The sequence below is a fragment of the Pongo abelii genome, chromosome X, assembly GCF_028885655.2.
Source record: "Pongo abelii isolate AG06213 chromosome X, NHGRI_mPonAbe1-v2.0_pri, whole genome shotgun sequence".
NCBI lineage: Eukaryota > Metazoa > Chordata > Mammalia > Primates > Hominidae > Pongo > Pongo abelii.
In genome coordinates this window covers 48,956,738-48,976,415 of record NC_072008.2, presented here as the reverse complement: position 1 = coordinate 48,976,415, position 19,678 = coordinate 48,956,738, and the positions used below count along the sequence as shown (strand labels likewise).

Here is a 19,678-nt window from a genome sequence, read left to right as displayed (position 1 = left end):
CTCCCCCGCCCCTCCCTTCTTGGACCGTGTTTGTTACTGAGCCTCTAAACTACATTTCCCAAGATGCCACGCGCACGGTGGCGCCCATTCATTTTTCGCGTGCCGGGAAGCGAAATTACCACTCGGGGCATAAACGTGACAGTAAGGAAAATGCGTTCTTGAAGTGCGCGAGCGCGCGGAGGCTGCTCGGCTGCAATTTCAGATCGCACTACAGCTAACGGAAGGCGCTGCCTGAGTTTTACCGCCTCAGAACTTCAGTTTCCCTGTCTGGAAAGTGGGGATAATCAATAGTATAGACTTAACAGCATTATTGGGAGGGTTAAATAGGTGTAGCTTAGTCACTCTCTGGCCTTTTGTAATTCTGTGATCTTCAAATATTTTAAATTCCAACCCAGACACAAAAAAAGACTATATATCCTGACCCAGTGGACAAACGGAAAAATAATGAAAACGTTTATCGTAGTGTTTACCATGTGCTAAGCTCTAAATGCCCTCAGTGGTGTGCTGGTAAATGGTTAACCACTGGCTGGGGCGGGGGTGGTGGCGGGGAGGGGTGGGGGGAAGGGAGGCTGGTTTCTAGCATTTACCAATTTCCGTGGCTTAGGTACAATCTTCTTGTTAGATTTCAAGGTACCGACCTGTGGTCACTGAACAGGGAGTTCAAAAGAGATGCAGTAGTGCACTATCATGTATTATTTTTACCATACAGATAAAATGGGGGTAAATGACCTCAAGAGCATAGAGAATAGTGGAATGTGGTAAAATTAGGAAGTTACGAGTTTTGAGTAAGTTTATATCATTTCATTTTTAACCATAGCTGTTTAACTTTAGGAGGCTGAGGTGGAAGGATCGCTTGAGTCCAGGACTTCAAGACCAGCCTGGGCAATATGGTGAGATCCCCCTCTCTACAAATAATAAAAATAGCCGGGCGTGGTGGTGTGCGCGAGTAGTTCCAGTTACTTGGGAGGCTGAGGTGGGAGGATTGCATGAGCCTGGGAGGTCAAGGCTGCAGTGAGGTTTATCGTGCCACTGCACTCCACTGTGGGTGACAGAGTGAGACCCTGTCTCAACAAACAAACAAAACCAGTTGTTAAACCAGCTGTTTAACAACCAGTTTGCAAAATTCCTGAAAATTGAACAGCTCCTCCCAACCTGTACAAGTTGGCTCCAGCATGTCCTTCCCTTTGTTCATTCATTTTAATCCTGACAACATAAATATGAGTATTAGCCAGGGGCGGTGGCATGCGCCTTTAGTCCCAGCTACTCCAGAGGGTGAGGTGGGAGGATCCCTGGAGCCCAGGGGTTTGAATCTAGTCTGGGCAACATAGCGAGAACCCATGTCTCTTTAAAATATAAAAGGGCTGGATGCAGTGGCTCACGCCTATAATCCCAGAATTTTGGGAGGGCGAGGCGGGTGGATCACTTGAGGTCAGGAGTTGGAGACCAGCCTGGCCAACATAGTGCAACCCCGTCTCTACTAAAAATACAAAAATTAGCTGGGTGTGGTGATGCGCACCTCTAGTCCCAGCTACTCAGGAGGCCAGGGTGGGAGGATCACTTGAACCTGGGAGGCAGAGGTTGCAGTGAGCCGACATCGTGCTACTGCACTCTAGCTTGGGTGACAGAGTGAGACCCTGTCTCAAGAAAAAAAAAAAAAAAGAACAGATTGATTGATTCCTTAGCACACGAGCTTCACTAGGCAGGGATTCCTGTTCTGTCATGTTCACTGCTGCCTCCCAGTGCCTGGAACAGGGGTGGTGCACAGTTGATGTTCAATAAATGTTGGTTGAATTCATCCTTTTGTTGCTTCGTTCCTTAATTTTTTCCCCAGTGGTGCATCCTGCATTTCTATGGAGCCCTGGATGGAGGCGTAGAGACTCTGAGAACTAGGGAAGAAGCCAGAGCTTTGTCAGCAGAACTCAAGGGCATTGTGGGACTGTGGGAACATGACTCCCCTGCAGAGGCGAGCGAGTGTGAGAAAGGAAGGGTTTGAGCCACCAGGCCTCCGCTCCACAAGAGAGGAGGGGGTGCCAGGCATTGGGGGCCCATGTTCACCCTGTGGGACGCTTCCCACGTCCTGTTTTCTTGTCGCTCACGAAGAGGATGTTTAACTTTTAGCAAAGAAACTTGCTTCCTCCAGCAGGGCCGGGGGTTTGGGGGACAGGAGCCAGGCTCTGAACTCCCCAGGCTCTTCCCGAAGTAGGGTGTCGGCCTGCAGCTCCCACCCGGCACCCCACTGAGTGTAAAGGTGTCCTTCCCTTGGCCTCCTGGAGGGGTCAAGGAAGGGGGAGCTGCCAGGCCAGCTCTTTCCCGGAGGGGGCATCTTAGCAGTGTGAGGGAACGAGGGGGGTGGCCCAGGGGTAGGGGACTAGGACTTTGCTGCCCAGGGGCTGCTTTGAGGAAAGGAAGTGACTGGAAAGAGTTACTCCGTGGGGAGCCTGCATGAAAGGACAGATCGGAATCCCATATGCAGCCAAGCAAGTGGGACTTTGCTTTCGCAGAGAAGAAATCACTAATTCCTCCCACAAATATGTATTGAGCAATAACTATGTGTAAAGCATTGTCTTAAGTGCTCTGCCTGTGTTAATTAATTCAATTGTCTCAATAGCCCAAAGAGTTAGGCGTTATTAGGCCCTTGAGGAAGCTGAGACTCAGTGAGGTTTAGGAATTTGCTTGTTTAGCCACACAGCTAATAAGTGGCAGAGCTGAGAAAGCTTTTGCTGTTAACTGCTTCACTGTGTCCCTCCCTCCCCTGGATGCTACCGGGCAGTGAGCTGTTTTCATCAAAGGTCTCCTTAGAACTGACGATAACCCAGAGTGACTTTTAACAGATTTCACGGGACTCCCATGTGTCACACAAGGGTCTGCTTTACTGAACCAACAGAAACCTTAAATGACCCTGAGAAGGAGCCCTACTTTGATGAACTAACAAAGTGTTCTTATCCCTGGCACAGCCTCAAGGCCTTGGTCCTGCTTAAAGACATCTGTTCCTTCTAAAGCAGGTTCCTCTACGCAGCCAGATCACACTTTCCCTTTGTTTTCCCGCTGCCATACCGGCTTATGTTGAGCACCTGCTATCTGCAGTGCCCTGAAACTTAGCAGAGCTGTGGGGTTCTCAGAGCTGGATGGAAGTTCATCTCTCCCGTAGAAGAGTTCCTTTGGCAGAAATAAAAGTAATGATAATAATACGACATTAGATAAGTGGCCTTTGTTGAGCACCTGCTGTGTGCCTGGTAGCCCTGTGTTGGTCCATGTTGGAAGGCCAGTAAGGGCAGGCCCTGGGAGGGAAGGGGAGCGATCAGAGCAGGAGGCTGTGGCAGGGAGGTGGCGAATGGATGTGGGGGGGGGGGGTTGTCTTTTTTTTTTTTTAATTCAAATAAAGTATGCTAGTTATTTGGATGGGATACTTCAGACTTGAAATATGGATACCTGCATCCCCCCACCCCCCGACCTTTAGCCATCTGGGTCAAAGCCTCTGGTGACAGGTGTATCTTTCCCTGGCCAGCCGGTAGCACAGATGTGTAATGGCTCTGGGTGGGGGAGGGGTATGAGGGGAGAGAGAAATCAGAGTAGATAGGAAAGGAGACAGAGGCTGGAGGAGGCTGGGCAGGAGTGTGTGTACGTGTGTATGTGCACGTGTGTGTGAATATGCTGAGTGTATCTCACCTGCCCGTTCTCAGCCACAGCCACACGTATGTGAGCTGTGCCTGCGTCTTCCTATGTAACTTGCCTGGTGCTGCGTTCTGTCTATGGCCGCCTGCCCAACTTGTGCTTTTTTTTTTTTTTGAGATGGAGTCTCACTCTGTCACTTGGGCTGGAGTGCAGTGGCACGATCTTGGCTCACTGCAACCTCTGCCTTCCAGGTTCAAGCAATTCTCTTGCCTCAGCCTCCCGAGTAGCTGGGATTACAGGCACCCGCCACCACGCCCAGCTAATTTTTTTTGTATTTTTAGTAGAGATGGGGTTTCGCCACACTGGCCAGGCTGGTCTCGAACTACTGACCTCGTGATTCACCCACCTTGGCCTCCCAAAGTGCTGGGATTACAGGCGTGAGCCACTGCACCCAGCCCAATTCATGCTTTTTTTTTTTGGCAACTGTGTGCATTGGTACTGTCTGTCGGTGCATTTCATCTATATGTTGTTGTGTGTGTGTGTGTTGCTTGGGTGTTTGTCTCCTTTGTAATGGTTGTGGGTGACAAGTGTGTCAGAGTACTTGTCCCTCCTAAATGTGTATCTGTGCGCACGTATCTTTCTTTGTGTGTCTGCTGCTGTATTTGTGTCTCTTCTTAGCAAGTGGCTGCAGGTATGTGTGCCCTCCGGGTGTTTCTTCTGGTGCCATGGTATGAGTACTATCTGGTTCTCTTGTTTCTTCCTTGTGTAGCTTTCACTGTGGTTTCTGGATTTTTTCTTTGCAACGATAGTAAGCGTACTCTGCATTCCTGTGCTTTGTGTTTGTGTGCAGGTATATGCTTTCCCTGTGTGTTTCTTTTCTGACTAGATTTGTGACTAGCTGTGTGTGTACACGGCTGTGTGCAGCCATTTGCTGAAATGCAGTTGTGTGTGTGTGTGTGTGTGTGTGAGACAGAGAGAGAGAAGAGAGAAAGAAAGAGAGAGAGAAGGAGACTAAGGCTTTTCTGTTTGTACAAAAATCATGTCAGCCTATGAGTGCCTCTCTCTGTGACTGGAGCTGTATGTGGTTACATGTGGTCACAAGTGCACATTCAAGTTCACATACACAGAGATATCATTTTAGGGCTTGAACCTGGAAGTTTGCCTCCAGGGTCGTCTGAACCTGGATTCAGGTTCAGATCCAGGGCCATCTGAACCTGGATCATGTGTGTGGGAAAGACCCAGGACCCATGAACAATGTCATCAGCTGTGTGTAATCGTCTGTGTGCTCTGTGTGTGGCTGTGAATCTGTGTGTGTGATTTGCCTGTTGATTGTCTTTGGCTTGGCTGTGGGTCCATGGGCGATGATGTTCAGGAGTCTAGAGTGTCTGGAAATCGGCACAAGCCTATCCCTGTGTTAGTCTGTGCTCTCTGTGAGCGGCTCTGAGCCTGTGGGTATTGATAGCTGTAAGACTATCGTCACTCTGTGTGGCCACATTTGTGACTGTCCCATGAGCTTGTGCTCTTAACGTGCAGTGGTGAGTCTGTTTGTGTTCATGTCTATCAGTCTTTATTCTCTTGTGTGGCTGTGAGTCTTTGTGCACCTCTGTGAGTGATGGCGAGTTGGCCCCCGTATCTGAGTCCCTTGATGGGGCTGTGATGGGTCCTGTTGTGTAGCTGTGATTCCTGAGTGTGCAGGAGTCTCTCTCCCGCTGTGGGGAAGTAAACGCCCCATCCCTTGTCCTCCTCCAACTGTGGGTGGGGTGAGGGCATCTAGGCCAGCTTTGAAGCCCCAGCCAGCTCCTGGCCTTTCCGGGAATTCTGTGTTCCCTGTTGGGGGTGGGCAGGCGGGCAAGGGGCCCAGACAGAGGCCTCTTGTCCACCTGGGCTTCAAGCAGCCCAGTCGAGGTGATCCCAGATCCCAAGTCCACCCTGCCTGACATCCTGTAGTGGACACGTGCCTTGCCTGGGACAGGCATGCCTGTCATATGCCTGGAGGGGAGTGAACAGACGGACTCCCATAGAAGACAGACGGACAGACAGATAGTGGGACTTCTCAGGGCTTGGACAAGCCCCACCCCACGCTTGGGGTGGGGTCCAGGACTACAGTGCCCGCCCAGTTTGCGGACAGTGTGAGTTCACAGTCCACATTCCCCACCCAGCCACAGATGCCGTCCCTGCCTCCCTCTGGGGGCCCCCAAGATCTAGGGTCCTCTCGTGACTAGGCTGTCTGCCTGAGGTCTGCCTGGAATAGCCTGGCTACTACCCCTGCACCTGTTCCCCTGCTGTCCCCAGGCCTCTCTGCCTGAATCTGCCTTTCTCTGCCTCTTTTCTTCTGTCCCTCCAGGAGTCTCTCCGCCTCAACCACTCCCTCTGCCCCTTCATCTCTCTGAGCTGGTGTGTCTGGTCCTACCCTCTGTTTGGGGAGCTGTCTGGCTCTGTCCCCCACCTCTTTGCCAGCCTGTGTCTCCTGTCTATGACTGAGCCCAATTGCCTGTTGCCTTTCTGCAGGTGTTTCCACGAGCCTATCCCTACCCACCTGTCTGTTTCTGGGTCTGCCTGTGTGTCCCTTTCTCCCTGTCTCTGCCTGTCTACCAAGCTCTCCTAGCATCCCCTCCTCCTGCCCATCTGTCTTTCTGTCCCTTCTGTGGTCTGTCTGTTCCTGTGCTGTTTCTCATGCCTGCTTTCTTTGTAACTTCGGTTCTCCTACTCTCTCTCTGTCTCCTCTCTGCACCTTTTTCTGCCATCCATCCCATCCTGCTGTCCGTCTGCTCTGTGAGTCCATCCCCTCTGTCTGCCTGTCACTCTCTCTAGCTGTGGGTCTACACCCTCAATCTTTCAGGCCATTTCCCCCACCATCAACACACAAACAAACCTCTGTCTCCCTCCAAGTGGGTCCAGATAGGGGGCGCCCCTTCTCCACCTCTTCCCCCGCCCAGGGCCAGAAGGAGGGAAACGAAATTAAAATTAACATTTCTTCTCAGGAAAAAAAAAAAAAGTACCGCGCCAGAGCAGGAGCCTAGGCAGCCGAGAGGGTGCCCGAACCCAAGTCTGAGTTGCGGCCACTTCAGGAGCTGAGAGGAGCAGTTAGGTGAGGAGGGAGCGTGGGCTGTGGGGATGGTGTTCCTGGGGGCCTGAGATATGAGTAGGGGTCCTGGGAGGGGGCTCGGGATTCCTTGGAGACATTTTAGCACTAGTGGGGAATGGAATGGCGTGTGTGTGGGGAGTTCCTTTTGGTACCCTGATCCCAGGAAGTGAATTCAGGTGTGGGTGGGAGGCTCCGGAGGGTGCTGGTGGTGGGGGATGGGACTCCTTGAGACCCTCCCTGTCCCAGGAACGGGATTCAGGACTTGGGAAAAGGATTTCCTGAGCCAGTTTGAGCTCTAATGGGGACCTTGAATGGGGGTTTCTGAGATACCTCCTTCCCAAGGAGTAAGCACAGGATGGGGCTGCGGTTTCTTCAGAGACGCTCTACCCACAAGACAGGGGCTCCAGGCTTGGGTGGGGATTGCAGAGACACCCCCACCCCAGGAAACTCGTTAGGCCACGGGAGGGGGACTTTGATGAAGGTCTCAGAAATAGCTCTTCCTCCGGAGGGGAAATGAGGGCTCGGGCCAGGTTCCTGAGACACCCCATACCTCACACCCAGGAAGTTTCTCAAGTCTGGAAGTGTCTCCAAATTGACTTCTGCCAGAAGATGAGTGTTTAAGACTTGCTAGGGGCCCTGGAAAAGACCTCTAGGCCCTAGAATCGGGGTTAAATGGGAGTCCCTGGGTCATTTCTGTCCCTGGGAAGGGGCTCGGTTCAGGGACTTGTCTTTGGCTTCTAGTGAGGATATTCAGAGTCGTGGCAGAGAGCAGTTTGCAGCGTCTGGGGCAGAGGTCTCCGAGTCTGTCCCCAACCCTTAGCTCACTCAACAGGTTGCATTAGCTCTGGGCTCGGGCTTGGGGGCCCAGGCGGGAAGGAGGGGGGTGAGGGCATTAGGAGGGGTGGGGCAGCCAGGCCGACACGTGTCCCTGCAAGGAGTGAGCCGCCTGGCCACGCGGTGAGGGTGGAGGGAAGGAGGGGGGGCGGCGCGGGGGACTGGGGAATGAAAGACACAGATGGCAAGAGAGACAGCGTGAGTCTGGGGTCTGGGAGGAGAGGCTATCCCTTCTCCACGTGGTTGGCTCATCTGCGCTGGGGTCCGGCTCTCTCTGTAGCTTTCTGTCTCTCTCTCCCCCACTATTTCTCTCTCACTGGCTCTCTCTGTGTCTCTCTGAGTAACTAACTGTTGGCTTCTCTCCTTCTCTGATTTTTTTTCTTCTCTCTCTCTCATCTCTTTCTCTGTCAGCCTGCCTCCATTTCTATCCCTGTCTGTTCCTGCTCCCCTGACTTATCTCTTTCTCCGTCTTTCCATCGGTCTCTATGGGACTCCCCTCCCCCCTTCTTCAGCTCCCCTCACTTTGAAGCACGCTCGTTCCATCTCTGATCCCCCCACCCCATTTCTTTGCCCACAGGATGGAACTTCAGGATCCAAAGATGAATGGAGTCCTCCCTTCGGATGCTGTGGGGTGAGTCAGGGGTCCAAGGAGGTGGGCTCAGGGATCAGGGGTCAGGGTTACCGTCTTATCGGCCCCTATTTCCTTGCCCTATCCAGCTACAGGCAAGAACGTGAGGGCTTCCTGCCCAGTCGTGGTCCTGCTCCTGGGAGCAAGCCGGTCCAGTTCATGGATGTGAGTGGCCCCACAGGATCTGTCCCGGTGGCACCTTCCCCAGCTAATCTCCTCCCGCACTGCTCCATCTTCCCCACTCCTCCTCCTCCCTGCTGTTCCCCTGCCCAGCTATCTCCCCAGCGCAGCTACACACTACTTGGTCGCTCCCCTCTCCAGATACTCCTCTTCCCCAGATAGGCCCTTTCCAGCGCTCTCCCTGGCCTTGCTTCTCCCCACCCGCTCTTCGGCCCAGTGACTGCCCTCCCCGTCTGTTCCCCTCCCGGCCTGCCTTTCTCCTCCAGCTGTTCTTCCTCCTCCAGCTGTTCTTCCTCCTCCAGCACTCCCCATCCTCAGCCTATCCCCACCCGCAGCGTCTCCCCTCCCCAGCTGTTTTACCTCTGGTGGCTGCTTCACCCTCCCCGGGTCCTCTCCACTTCCAGCTGCTCCCTCCAAAGTTTGTCCTAGTTTCCCCCTTCCCAGCTCTCCCCATTCGCAGCCTCTTCCATCTTCAACTCTTCTTCCCTGCTAGCCTCTTCCCTCCTCCAACGGTCTCTCCTTGGCTTCTCTCCACCCCGCTAGCTTCTTCTCCAGTCTTTCCCTGGCCCTGGCATTAGTCTCCTTACCCGGTGCCCCGTCCCAATGTGTGCCCGGGCTTTGCTCCTTGCGTGCAGTTCGAGGGGAAGACATCGTTTGGAATGTCAGTGTTCAACCTCAGCAATGCCATCATGGGCAGCGGCATCCTGGGGCTGGCCTATGCCATGGCCCACACGGGGGTCATCTTCTTCCTGTGAGTCCATAGGTGGCCTGCGGTGCCGGGGGTGTTGTGGGGCAGGTGGGAGGCCTGGGGCCAGGTCTGAGCTGTGCCACCTGCCGCAGGGCCCTGCTGCTGTGCATTGCGCTTCTATCGTCCTACTCCATCCACCTCCTGCTGACCTGTGCTGGTATTGCAGGTGAGACCCAGAGCCTGGATCCCAGTCCCCACTCCACCCTCTTTGGACCCCAGACTCTGGAGCCACATCCAGAGCTCAACACAGACCTTGGACCCCAGACCCCAGACCCAGCTCCCTGAATGCAGACCCCAGATCCTGGACCCAGCACCCCAGAACCCACCCCCAGACCACTACACTCTACATCTAACCCCCACCCCTCCGTCCCCGGTTCCCCAGCTCCTACCATGGTCTCAGTTCATAGTATGGCTCCAAGACCCCTACTCTTACCTCCAGCCCTCATCCTTTTCCCTGGCCTCAGATCCCACCTCCCAGACTCTGCCCCTAAACTCAAGCCCAACTGCTTAACCCCCACCTTCATCCTCCATCAGTCAAAGCCGGTTCCCCCAAGCCCCAACTCCCCAGCTCCCGGGCCCTCTGGCCTGCACCTCTGGCCTGGCCTCCTGGACCTTCAACCCTGTTCCTGACTCCCCCCGCTAGGCATCCGAGCCTATGAGCAGCTGGGACAGAGGGCATTCGGGCCTGCGGGGAAGGTAGTGGTGGCCGCAGTCATCTGTCTGCACAATGTTGGGGGTGAGGACTCTGGGAGGTGGGGGTCAGCTTGGGGGAAGAGGGCGGAGTGAGGTGGGCTTCCCCAGGCTGGGCTGGGGAAGACGGGGTGGGGGCATGAAGAGAATCCTTCTGCTTACACCTCCCCCACCTGCACCAGCCATGTCCAGTTACCTGTTCATCATCAAATCTGAGCTCCCCCTGGTTATCGGCACCTTCCTGTACATGGACCCCGAGGGGTGAGTGAGCAACACCCCTTGGCTGGCCAGCAGCCCCTTGACTCTGCCTGTGAGGCCCAGTCAGTATCTTCAGCGCTGTGTGTGCATCTGACTTCCAGATGTTCTAGTTTGAGACTGCTGGGCAGGCCACTTGGGTCAGACTGATTCCTCTGTGTGCCTGTTGCTCTGACCACAGGAGTCCAGTCGACCGTGTGCTGATTTTGTGACTTATTCTGGCTGCTTCTGGCTGGAGGCTGACTCTTTACGTCCGGTTTACTCTGCTGCTGACCATGTGTGTGTGAATGTACATAGCCAATGGACTCAGACTCTGCCTGTGGGTTTGACTCTGCGTCTGCTGTCCTGGCTGATTCTCTTGGGCTAGCTCTGTGATTGACTACAGCTGTGTCCTGTATACTGGGATTCCAACCATATGTGTCTTACCCTCGGTCACTCTGACTTCCCCTGTCCAGCTGATTGTTTGAGCTTGATTCTAGGTTCATCTGGCTGAATCTGTCTAGCTGTAAGTGTGTGATCGTTGACTCCAGCAGTGTGTCTGTGTGCATGTAGTATGCTGTGGTACCAACTATGTGTGACTCACTCTGACTGTACGTGTCCAGCCAACTCCATCTCTGTGTTTGATTTGGTGGCTGTTCTGGCAAATTCTCTCTGGTGTGTGTGTGTGTGTGTGTGTGTGTGATCCCTGAATGTGGCTATGTGCCCTCTGTATTATGGTTGCAACCATATATGCTGGACTGTTCTGATTATGCATCTGGCTGACTGTGTGTGAGTCTGGATCCACTGTGCTGGCTCGGTATGTGTGGGGGGCATGTGCACGATGGGACTCCAGCAGGGCTAGTATGTATGCACAGTGTGTTGCAGTGCTTGTGCTCCAGCTGCACGTGTGTAGCTGCCTCTGTGTGTTTCATGAACAGCTCTGTGTGTCCAGTGGCTAACTCTGCCTCTGGTCCCATGGGCTTTGCATGGTGTGTAGATGTGTCTCTGGTTTTGTCAGTCTGACTCTGGTCTGTGTGACAGGTTTTTTTTTTTTTTTTTTTTTTTTTGCCGGAGTCTCACTCTGTCGCCCAGGCTGGAGTGCAGTGACATGATCTCAGCTCACTGTAACCTCTGCCTCCCAGGTTCAAGCGATTCTCCTTCCTCAGCCTCCTGAGTAGGTGGGATTACAGGCATGTACCACCATGCTCGGCTAATTTTTTAATTTTATTTTTTTGAGGCGGAGTCTTACTCTGTTGCCCAGGCTGGAGTGCAGTGGCGCCATCTTGGCTCACTGCAACCTCCACCTCCCAGGTTCAAGCCATCCTTCTGCCTCAGCTCCCATGCTCGGCTAATTTTTGTATTTTTAGTAGAGATGGGGTTTCGCCACGTTGGCCAGGCTGGTGTTGAACTCCTGACCTCAGGTGATCTGCTTGCCTTGGCCTCCCAAAGTGCTGAGATTATAGGCGTGAGCCACCACACCTGGCCAGTCTGACAATTTTAACTGAGTGCTTGATCTTTACTCTCTGTGTGTATCCTTTTAGATTTTTGGTTTGATTCTGAGAACACTAGATAGCTGACAGTGTGACCAGAGATGTCTCATTATTGTAGTTAGCTCCCATTGGTTTATTTCTGTGTAACTGTGTATGAGATAGAAAGAGACCATGTGAATGTCTAGAACATAGGCATTCAATCAAGTTGTTTTGAATGCATGAGCAGTTGTTCAGCTGATTCTGTCTTAACTGACTGTCTTGCCTGGTCACCTTCCTCCAATATCTGTACAGATCCCACCTTTTCTCAGAGCTTGGTTCCAACAGTGTGGCCAGCTGGATGATTTCGTTTCTATTTCAGTCTTTCTTTGGCTGTGTGGCCAAATCAGTCCACAGGCATACTTTCAGGCATCCAACAAACCTTGAGCTGTTCAAACAAGCATGCGTGTGTGTTTCTGACTTTTTGATGGACTCTGCATCGTGGCTTGTCTACTGGATCATCAGACTGTTGCTCTACCTGTCAGACATACCACAATCATGACTCACTCTCTTTGTGTCTGGCACCTTGTGTGGGACTGATTTTCTCTTTTCTTTCTTTCTTTCTTTCCTTCCTCCCTTCCTTCTTTCTTTTCTTTCTCTCTTCCTTTTTTTTTTTTTTTTTTTGAGTGTCTTGATCTGTCACCCAGGCTGGAGTGCAATGGCGCAATCTTGGTTCACTGCAACCTCTGCCTCCTGGGTTCAAGTGATTCTCCTGCCTCAGCCTCTCGAGTAGCGGGGATTACAGGCACGCGCTACCATACCTGGCTAATTATTTATTTATTTATTTATTTTTTTGAGACGGAGTCTCCCTCTGTCGCCCAGGCTAGAGTGCAGTGGCGTGATCTCGGCTCACTGCAAGCTCCGCCTCCCAGGTTCATGCCATTCTCCTGCCTTAGCCTCCTGAGTAGCTGGGACTACAGGCGCTCCCCACCACACCCGGCTAATTTGTTTTGTATTTTTAGTAGAGACAGGGTTTCACCATGTTGGCCAGTCTGGTCTCAAACTCCTGACCTTAGGTGATCCACCCGCCTCAGCCTCCCAAAGTGCTGGGATTACAGGCATGAGCCACCGCACCTGGCCTGGACTGATTTTTACATTGAGTCTGACTGATTTGGGGTGTTTGGCCATCTGGTTGTGCATCCACTTGCGAAGTCTGATGGCAAGTTTTGTCCAGCTGTGTATGTGTTAGCTGTCTCCCACCAATAGTATCTGACAATCTCATAATCAGCTTGACTGTTTTTGTCAACCCTATTGTGCCATTTGTCACTGTAACCACCTGAATGACTTCTCAAGCTGAGGTTGTCAGCTTAACTCTCCTGACTTAGGGCAGAAAGCTGCCTGTCCAGCTGTCTTCTGTGAGTGTCTGCCTGACAGTTTCCTTTGGCTGGCAGCTAGGCACTGTGTCTTCCTGTCTCTCTAGGGACTGGTTCTTGAAGGGAAACCTCCTCATCATCATTGTCAGTGTGTTAATCATCCTGCCCCTGGCCCTCATGAAACACTTGGGTAAGAGGCTCCCTGGGTTGGCCATTGGGTAGTGGGATTAGACAGAAGAAGCCAGACTGAGAAAACCCCCATTCATTTTCAAGGGCTGAAGAACACTAGGAGAGAGCTTATTTGATGTGGGCTTGAACAGATTAGTAGGAGTTTTCTATGGAGGGGAGGTTTTTCTGGGTGGAAGTAGAAGCTTATGCGAAGGTAACTGGGGTGGGTAGACCTTGAAGGCCAGACTAGGTGTTTGGAGTTCACTGTACAGGGGTCCATTGATTTTTTTGTTTTGTGTTGTTTTTTTGAGACCGAGTCTCGCTCTGTCACCCGGGCTGGAGTGGTGCAATGGCGTGGTCTTGGCTCACTGCAACCTCTGCCTCCTGGGTTCAAGTGATTCTTCTGCCTCAGCCTCCCGAGTAGCTGGGATTACAGGTGTAAGCGCCACCACACCCAGCTAATTTTTGTATTTTTAGTAGAGATGGGGCTTTGCCATGTTGGCCAGGCTGGTCTTGAACTCCTGACCTCAGGTGATCCACCCGCTTAGGCCTCCCAAAGTGCTAGGATTATAGGTGTGAGCCACCACGCCTGGCTGATTTCTGAGACTCTGTGTTTTGCCCCTCTTAGGCTACCTGGGGTATACCAGTGGTCTCTCTCTGACCTGCATGCTGTTTTTCCTTGTTTCGGTGAGTCACAGAGAAGCAGGGAGAGAGTTTGGGACATTGGAACATAGCCTCCCCCATGACCTGGCTTCCCTGCTGCCCCCATCCTCAGGTCATCTACAAGAAGTTCCAACTTGGCTGTGCTATAGGCCGCAATGAAACAGCAATGGAGAGTGAAGCTCCCGTGGGACTCCCCAGCCAAGGGCTCAACAGCAGCTGTGAGGCCCAGATGTTCACAGTTGACTCACAGGTGTGTGTGCAGGCATGTAGGAGATTGCATCACACTCAGGCCTTCTGGTTCTGTCATACGGTGCATCCTGCTCAGAGTGGAGCCGGATATTGGACATTGGGAGCTTCTATGTATCTGATATGGAGGGTGATTACGGGGCGGGAGGGGGATGGGAAGAAGGGGATGGACCCCTGTGGGCTCTAATGCCATGTACTCGGGCATTCCCCTAGATGTCCTACACAGTGCCCATTATGGCTTTTGCTTTTGTCTGCCACCCTGAGGTGCTGCCCATCTATACGGAGCTCTGCCGGTGAGTGGGCAGGCAAGCGGGCCTGAATGATGGGCCAGCAAGTGGGGTGGTAACCAGAATGTCTGACACTCCCTACAGCAGTCCTGGGACTGTCACTTGGTGGAAGCTAGGTTGTGTCATGGGAGGGGTTTGGGGTGGCCAGGAGGTGTTGGGGCACTCAGGGTAGTGACTGTTTGCTGATCGGGGCTTAAGTATTCTCCTATTTTAATATCCAGCACAAATGTGGATGGACAGTTGGGAAGCAGAGATTAGATGATCAGATGGAGGGGGTGATATGCATGGCTGGTGATATGGGGATAGGGAGGTATGGACAGACAGAGGCGGAGGCAGGGATGATATGATGGGAGATGTGTGGATGATCAGACAGAGGGACAGCATGGATAGTCAGGTGGAAGAGGCAGTGGCAGTCAAATGCAGGGGAGAGGGAGACGGTCATATGGGGGGAGATATGGATGGTCAGAGAGGGGATTTTGGCTAGTCACAGGGGAGGCAGAGATGGGTATCCCCATGTGTGCCAGCTGAAAGTCTGGGAGAAGGAGACTCTGGAGGGTGGAGGCTGGCTCTGAGGGACCTGGGGCAAGTCCCAGGGTCTGGGCATGACAGTTCCACGACCTCTACACCTCAGGCCCTCCAAGCGCAGGATGCAGGCCGTGGCCAACGTGTCCATTGGGGCCATGTTCTGCATGTATGGGCTCACAGCAACCTTTGGATACCTCACCTTCTACAGTGAGTGGGGCTGGGGCTAGGGCTGGGGGGAGGGGGAAGGCCTGGGGCGGGAGCCTCTGAGCTCTTTCCTTCTGTGACCACGGACCTGTCAGTTTCCAAACAGAAGGTGTGCCTCACTTGTGTGGATTTTGTCACTGTGCATGTATGTATGGGTTTCTGGGGCATTGGTCCTGGTGCTCTCTCCACATCCTGCATCCCGTACCCCCTGTCTCATGGCCCAGGCAGTGTGAAGGCGGAGATGCTGCACATGTACAGCCAGAAGGACCCGCTCATCCTCTGCGTGCGCCTGGCCGTGCTGCTCGCGGTGACCCTCACTGTGCCAGTCGTGCTGTTCCCTGTGCGTGGGGCCCATGGCTCAGAGGGACATGGATGGATGGGTAGAGGGCATAGGCATGGATGTGTGGGTCGAGGCTGGAGACAGGAGTGGATGGATGGATGAAGGAGGCAAGGATGGACAGACAGGAAAGGGCAGCGTTTTCAGATGGACAGAGATGGCAAAAATCAATAAACAGAAGTGGGGAGGACATAGATAGCAGAAGAGAGAGGGTCAGGGGACAGGGTAGTCAGTTGGAGGGAGGAGGCACAGATGGATGGCTAGAAAGAAGAGGGAGGCAGGAAGGGTCAGTTGGAGGGTAGAATTAAGAAACAGGGATGGACAGAAAAAGGGTGGAGGCTGAAGTGATGGGGTGTAGGAGGCTCAAGGCTCCCAGATGGGGAGGCAGAACTAATTAGACAGAGGAGGAAGGTAGAGGTCAGATGGAGAGAGGCAGGGAGCTCACACAGGGTGGAAGGATTGGTGGATGGTCAGACAGAAGGAGAAGGCGAAGATGGTCAGCTAGAGGAGGAGGCAAGGATTTCAGACAGTGGGTGCAGGTGCCGATGGGTGTTCAGACAGAAGGAGGAGATGTGGATTGTCAGAGGATGGAGGCAGGAAGCCTGTTCAGTACACAGAGACACAGATGTTGGGTTAGGCAGGGTGGAGCCATAGTCAGAGGGAGGGGAAATCAGGGATCTCAGCCAGAGGGTGGAGCTAAAGACAGATGATCACGTGGAAGGGGGGCAGTACTTGGGTCCTGACTTCTGTCCCACCCTACTCTGGCCACAGATCCGCCGGGCCCTGCAGCAGCTGCTTTTCCCAGGCAAGGCCTTCAGCTGGCCACGACATGTGGCCATAGCTCTGATCCTGCTTGTTTTGGTCAATGTCCTTGTCATCTGTGTGCCAACCATCCGGGATATCTTTGGAGTTATTGGTCAGTAAACCTCACCCCAGTCCCATACCCCATCTAATATGGGCCTTGTCCCCAAGTCAGGTTGACTCCTGTCCCTCCTTCTTGTTCTCCAGGGTCCACCTCAGCCCCCAGCCTCATCTTCATCCTCCCCAGCATCTTCTACCTCCGCATCGTACCCTCTGAGGTGGAGCCTTTCTTATCCTGGCCCAAGATCCAGGTAAGCATTCCAGGGCAGAGCTAGGGAGAGAGGGAGCACTCCAGGGAGGGAGTGCTCACTCCAGGATGGCTGGAGGTGAAAGGGACATGCATAGGAGGGGGCTGGGAGAGCATCTGAAAGAATGGTCTGGAAGAATGAAGGTGATTGTCTTAGGAAGGGGCAGAGGAGACAGAGCACCAGCAGGGTCCAGGAAGACAGGGAGCACTCAAACAGAGGCTGGCATAGAGGGAGCATTCTCCAGACAGATGGAAGGAGCACTATTGGGAAGAGAGTTGGAAGCACTTTGAAGAAGGAGGATGGAGGAATGTATTCTCTCATGGGTCCTGGGAAGGTGGAAGGACTCGCAGAAAGGGGCTGGCTGTAAGGAAGGAGAGGGCACACAGAGGAGGGTCAGGAATGGATGGAGCACTCTCTGAAGGAGGTGGAAGACTTGAGGAACATTCTCAGAAGGCAACTGGGTGAGGAATCCCAACCAGCCCCATCTTGTCTCTCTGGCCCGCAGGCCCTGTGCTTTGGAGTCCTGGGAGTCCTCTTCATGGCCGTCAGTCTAGGCTTTATGTTTGCCAACTGGGCCACAGGCCAGAGCCGCATGTCTGGACACTGATCAGGCCCTGCTGGCCCAGGTCCCTGTGCGCATGCACATGGAGGGGTCGGGGCCGCTCCCTAGGGTCCCTCCTGCCCAGCATGTGGAGGTGGCTGGTTCCCATGAACGTGGTTGTCAGAGGCGGGGGACAGCAGAGGCTGTAGACTGGCCCACTTCCCTCCTCCCCAGGGATGCCAAGCTTGGATCATGGCCCTAATCCCAACCCCAACCCCATGGGAGGAGGAGGAGGAAGAAGAGGAGGAGGTGGAGGAGGAGGAGGCCAGGTCCTGGTGGAGCCTTTGCCCAGCCCAGTCCTCTCTGCCTCCTCCTGGCTGAAGCTGTGTGTCAGGATTACCCTCGGGCTAAAGAGGAAAAATAAAGATGTTCAGCTACCACTCTGGACTCAGCCTTCTGATCTTTCTCTGAGTCTTCCTGGGGGAGCCTGCCAGAGTCCAGGCTGGAGCAAACTGAAGCCCTGCGAGTGGGACTGTGCCTGATCATGCGTTCACTCACTTCACTCTTTCAGTAACTTGCTACTCAACTTAATATTTCACCCACTTGGCCAGGAGCAGTGACTCACGCCTGTAATCCCAGCACTTTGGGAGGTTGAAGCCGGCGGATCACTTGAAATTACGAGTTTGAGACCAGCCTGGCCACCATGGCAAAACCCCGTCTCTACTAAAAAATACTAAAATTAACTGGGTGTTGTGATGCACGCTATAGTCCCAGCTACTCGGGAGGCTGAGGCAGGAGAATTGCTTGAACCCGGGAGGCGGAGGTTGCAGTGAGCCGAGATCGTGCCACTGTACTCCAGCCTGGGTGACAGAGTGAGACTCCATCTCACACACAGAAAAAGACTTCACTCATTCACTCAGTAAACATCTCCTGAAAGCCTACTGGGTGCTAGGCACTATTCTAGGTGCTGGGGATATAGCAGTGAACCAAGCAGACAATAGTGCCCTGGAGTTGATGTTCTGACACACGAGTGCGCAAATCCATCCTGCTGCCTATTTTGGTATGGCCCTTGAACTAAGACTGGCTTTCATATTTCTAAATGACTGAAAAAAGGTAGACCCAGCATGGTGGCTCATGCCTGTAATCACCAGCACTTTGGGAGTCTGAGGCAGGAGGATCATTTGAGACCAGCCTGGGCAACACGGCAAGACCCCATCTCTACAAAAAATATTAAAAGAAATAGCCAGGTGTGGTAGTGCAAGCCTATAGTCCCAGCTACTTGGGAGACTGAGGTGGGAGGATCGCTTTAGCCCAGGAGATTGAGGCTGCAGTGAGCCATAATCATGCCACTGCACTCTAGCCTGAGTGACAGAGTGAGACCCTGTCTCAAAAAGAAAAGGGGCTGGGTGTGGTGGCTCATGCCTGTAATCCTAGCACTTTGGGAGGCCGACGCGGGCAGATCACCTGAGGTCAGGAGTTCTAGACCAGCCTGGCCAACATGGTGAAACCCCGTTTCTACTAAAAATACAAAAATCAGCCAGGCATGGTGGCACGCGCCTGTAATCCCAGCTACTCAGGAGGCTGAGGCAGGAGAATCACTTGAACTCGGGAGTCAGAGGTTGCAGTGAGCCAAGATCTCACCACTGCACTCCAGCCTCTGTCTTAAAAAAAAGAAAAGAAAACGAAAAAATATTATTAAAAGAAATAATATTCTGTGACACTTGGAAATTATGTGAAATTCAAATTTCAGTGTCTAAATCATTTACATATCAATTTCAGTGTCTGTAAATTATTTACATATCATTTACAGTATCTTCTTCATTTACATATTGTTTGTGGCTTTCTCGTGCAGAGCTGAGATTTTGCAACAGAGACCATATGGCCTGCAAAGCCTGAGCTATTAACTCTCTGGCCCTTTTCAGAAAATGTTAGCTGACCTATGACCTAACAAAGAGAATAAAAGAGAAATCATTCCTCATAAAGATGAGTGCAATGAAGAAAATGAGCGATGTGAGAGTGGTGTGGGGAGGTGGTGGGTGAGAAGGAGTTCAGCGAGACCTCGCCAAGGAGGGGACAATGAGTTTGGTCCTAGGTTGGCTGAAAGGAGCAAGCCTCATGGTTATTTTGGCAAAGGGTGTTCTAGGCAGAGGGAGCAACAGGTGCAAGGGCCCCGAGGTAGGAACGAGCATGGCTGGTCCAAGCAAGAGCAAGGAGAAGCTAGCATGAGTATGTGAGTGCCATTTTCACCACAGCCTTGTCAACAGCCTGAGCAATGCAACAGATTTTTGTCAACCTCATAGAAAAAATGGTATTGCCATTACACTTCACATGCATGTGTGTGTGTGTGTGTGTGTGTATTTCTAATTCTTTAATTTTTAATTTTTAACTTTTTTTGAGACAGGGTCTTGCTCTGTCACCCAGGCTGGAGTGCAGTGGTGCCATCACAGCTCACTGAAGCTTTAGCCTCCCAGGCTCAAGCTATCTTCCTGCCTCAGCCTTCTGAGTACAGGCATGTGCCACCGTGCCTAGATAACTTTTTAAAATTTTCAGTAGAAATGAGATCTCTCTATGTTGCCTAGGCTGGTCTCAAACTCTTGGGCTCAAGTGATCCTCCCACCTTGGCCTCCCAAAGTGCTTGGATTACAGGCATGAGCTGTATTTATGAAATATGTTTTTTTTTTTTTTTTTTTTTTTTTTTTGGCAGGGTTTCACTGTCACCTAGCCTGGAGTACAGTAGCGAGATCACAG

General features: G+C 52.6%; 1 protein-coding gene across 6 annotated transcripts; it reads left to right on the top strand.

Moving 5' to 3' along the window:
* The first annotated feature begins 3 nt into the window (after positions 1–3).
* SLC38A5 (solute carrier family 38 member 5) lies at positions 4–17,370 on the top strand. Of its 6 annotated transcripts, none has more exons than XM_054544502.2 (18): positions 4–141; positions 832–890; positions 6,594–6,700; positions 8,109–8,162; positions 8,249–8,324; positions 8,975–9,090; positions 9,180–9,253; positions 9,731–9,823; positions 9,960–10,038; positions 12,958–13,040; positions 13,647–13,705; positions 13,794–13,931; positions 14,141–14,220; positions 14,846–14,946; positions 15,168–15,283; positions 16,052–16,196; positions 16,289–16,392; positions 16,895–17,370. In XM_054544502.2, the coding sequence occupies exons 4-18, from the start codon at positions 8,110–8,112 to the stop codon at positions 16,994–16,996; spliced, it is 1,419 nt and encodes a 472-aa protein (XP_054400477.1). In that variant the 5' UTR covers positions 4–141; positions 832–890; positions 6,594–6,700; position 8,109; the 3' UTR covers positions 16,997–17,370. The 6 variants fall into 6 exon arrangements, with proteins under 6 accessions (XP_054400477.1, XP_024096871.1, XP_024096870.1 ...); XM_024241103.3 differs by having other exon boundaries at positions 8–274; XM_024241102.3 differs by lacking the exons at positions 4–141; positions 832–890; positions 6,594–6,700 and adding an exon at positions 7,663–7,729.
* The last annotated feature ends 2,308 nt before the right edge of the window (positions 17,371–19,678 follow it).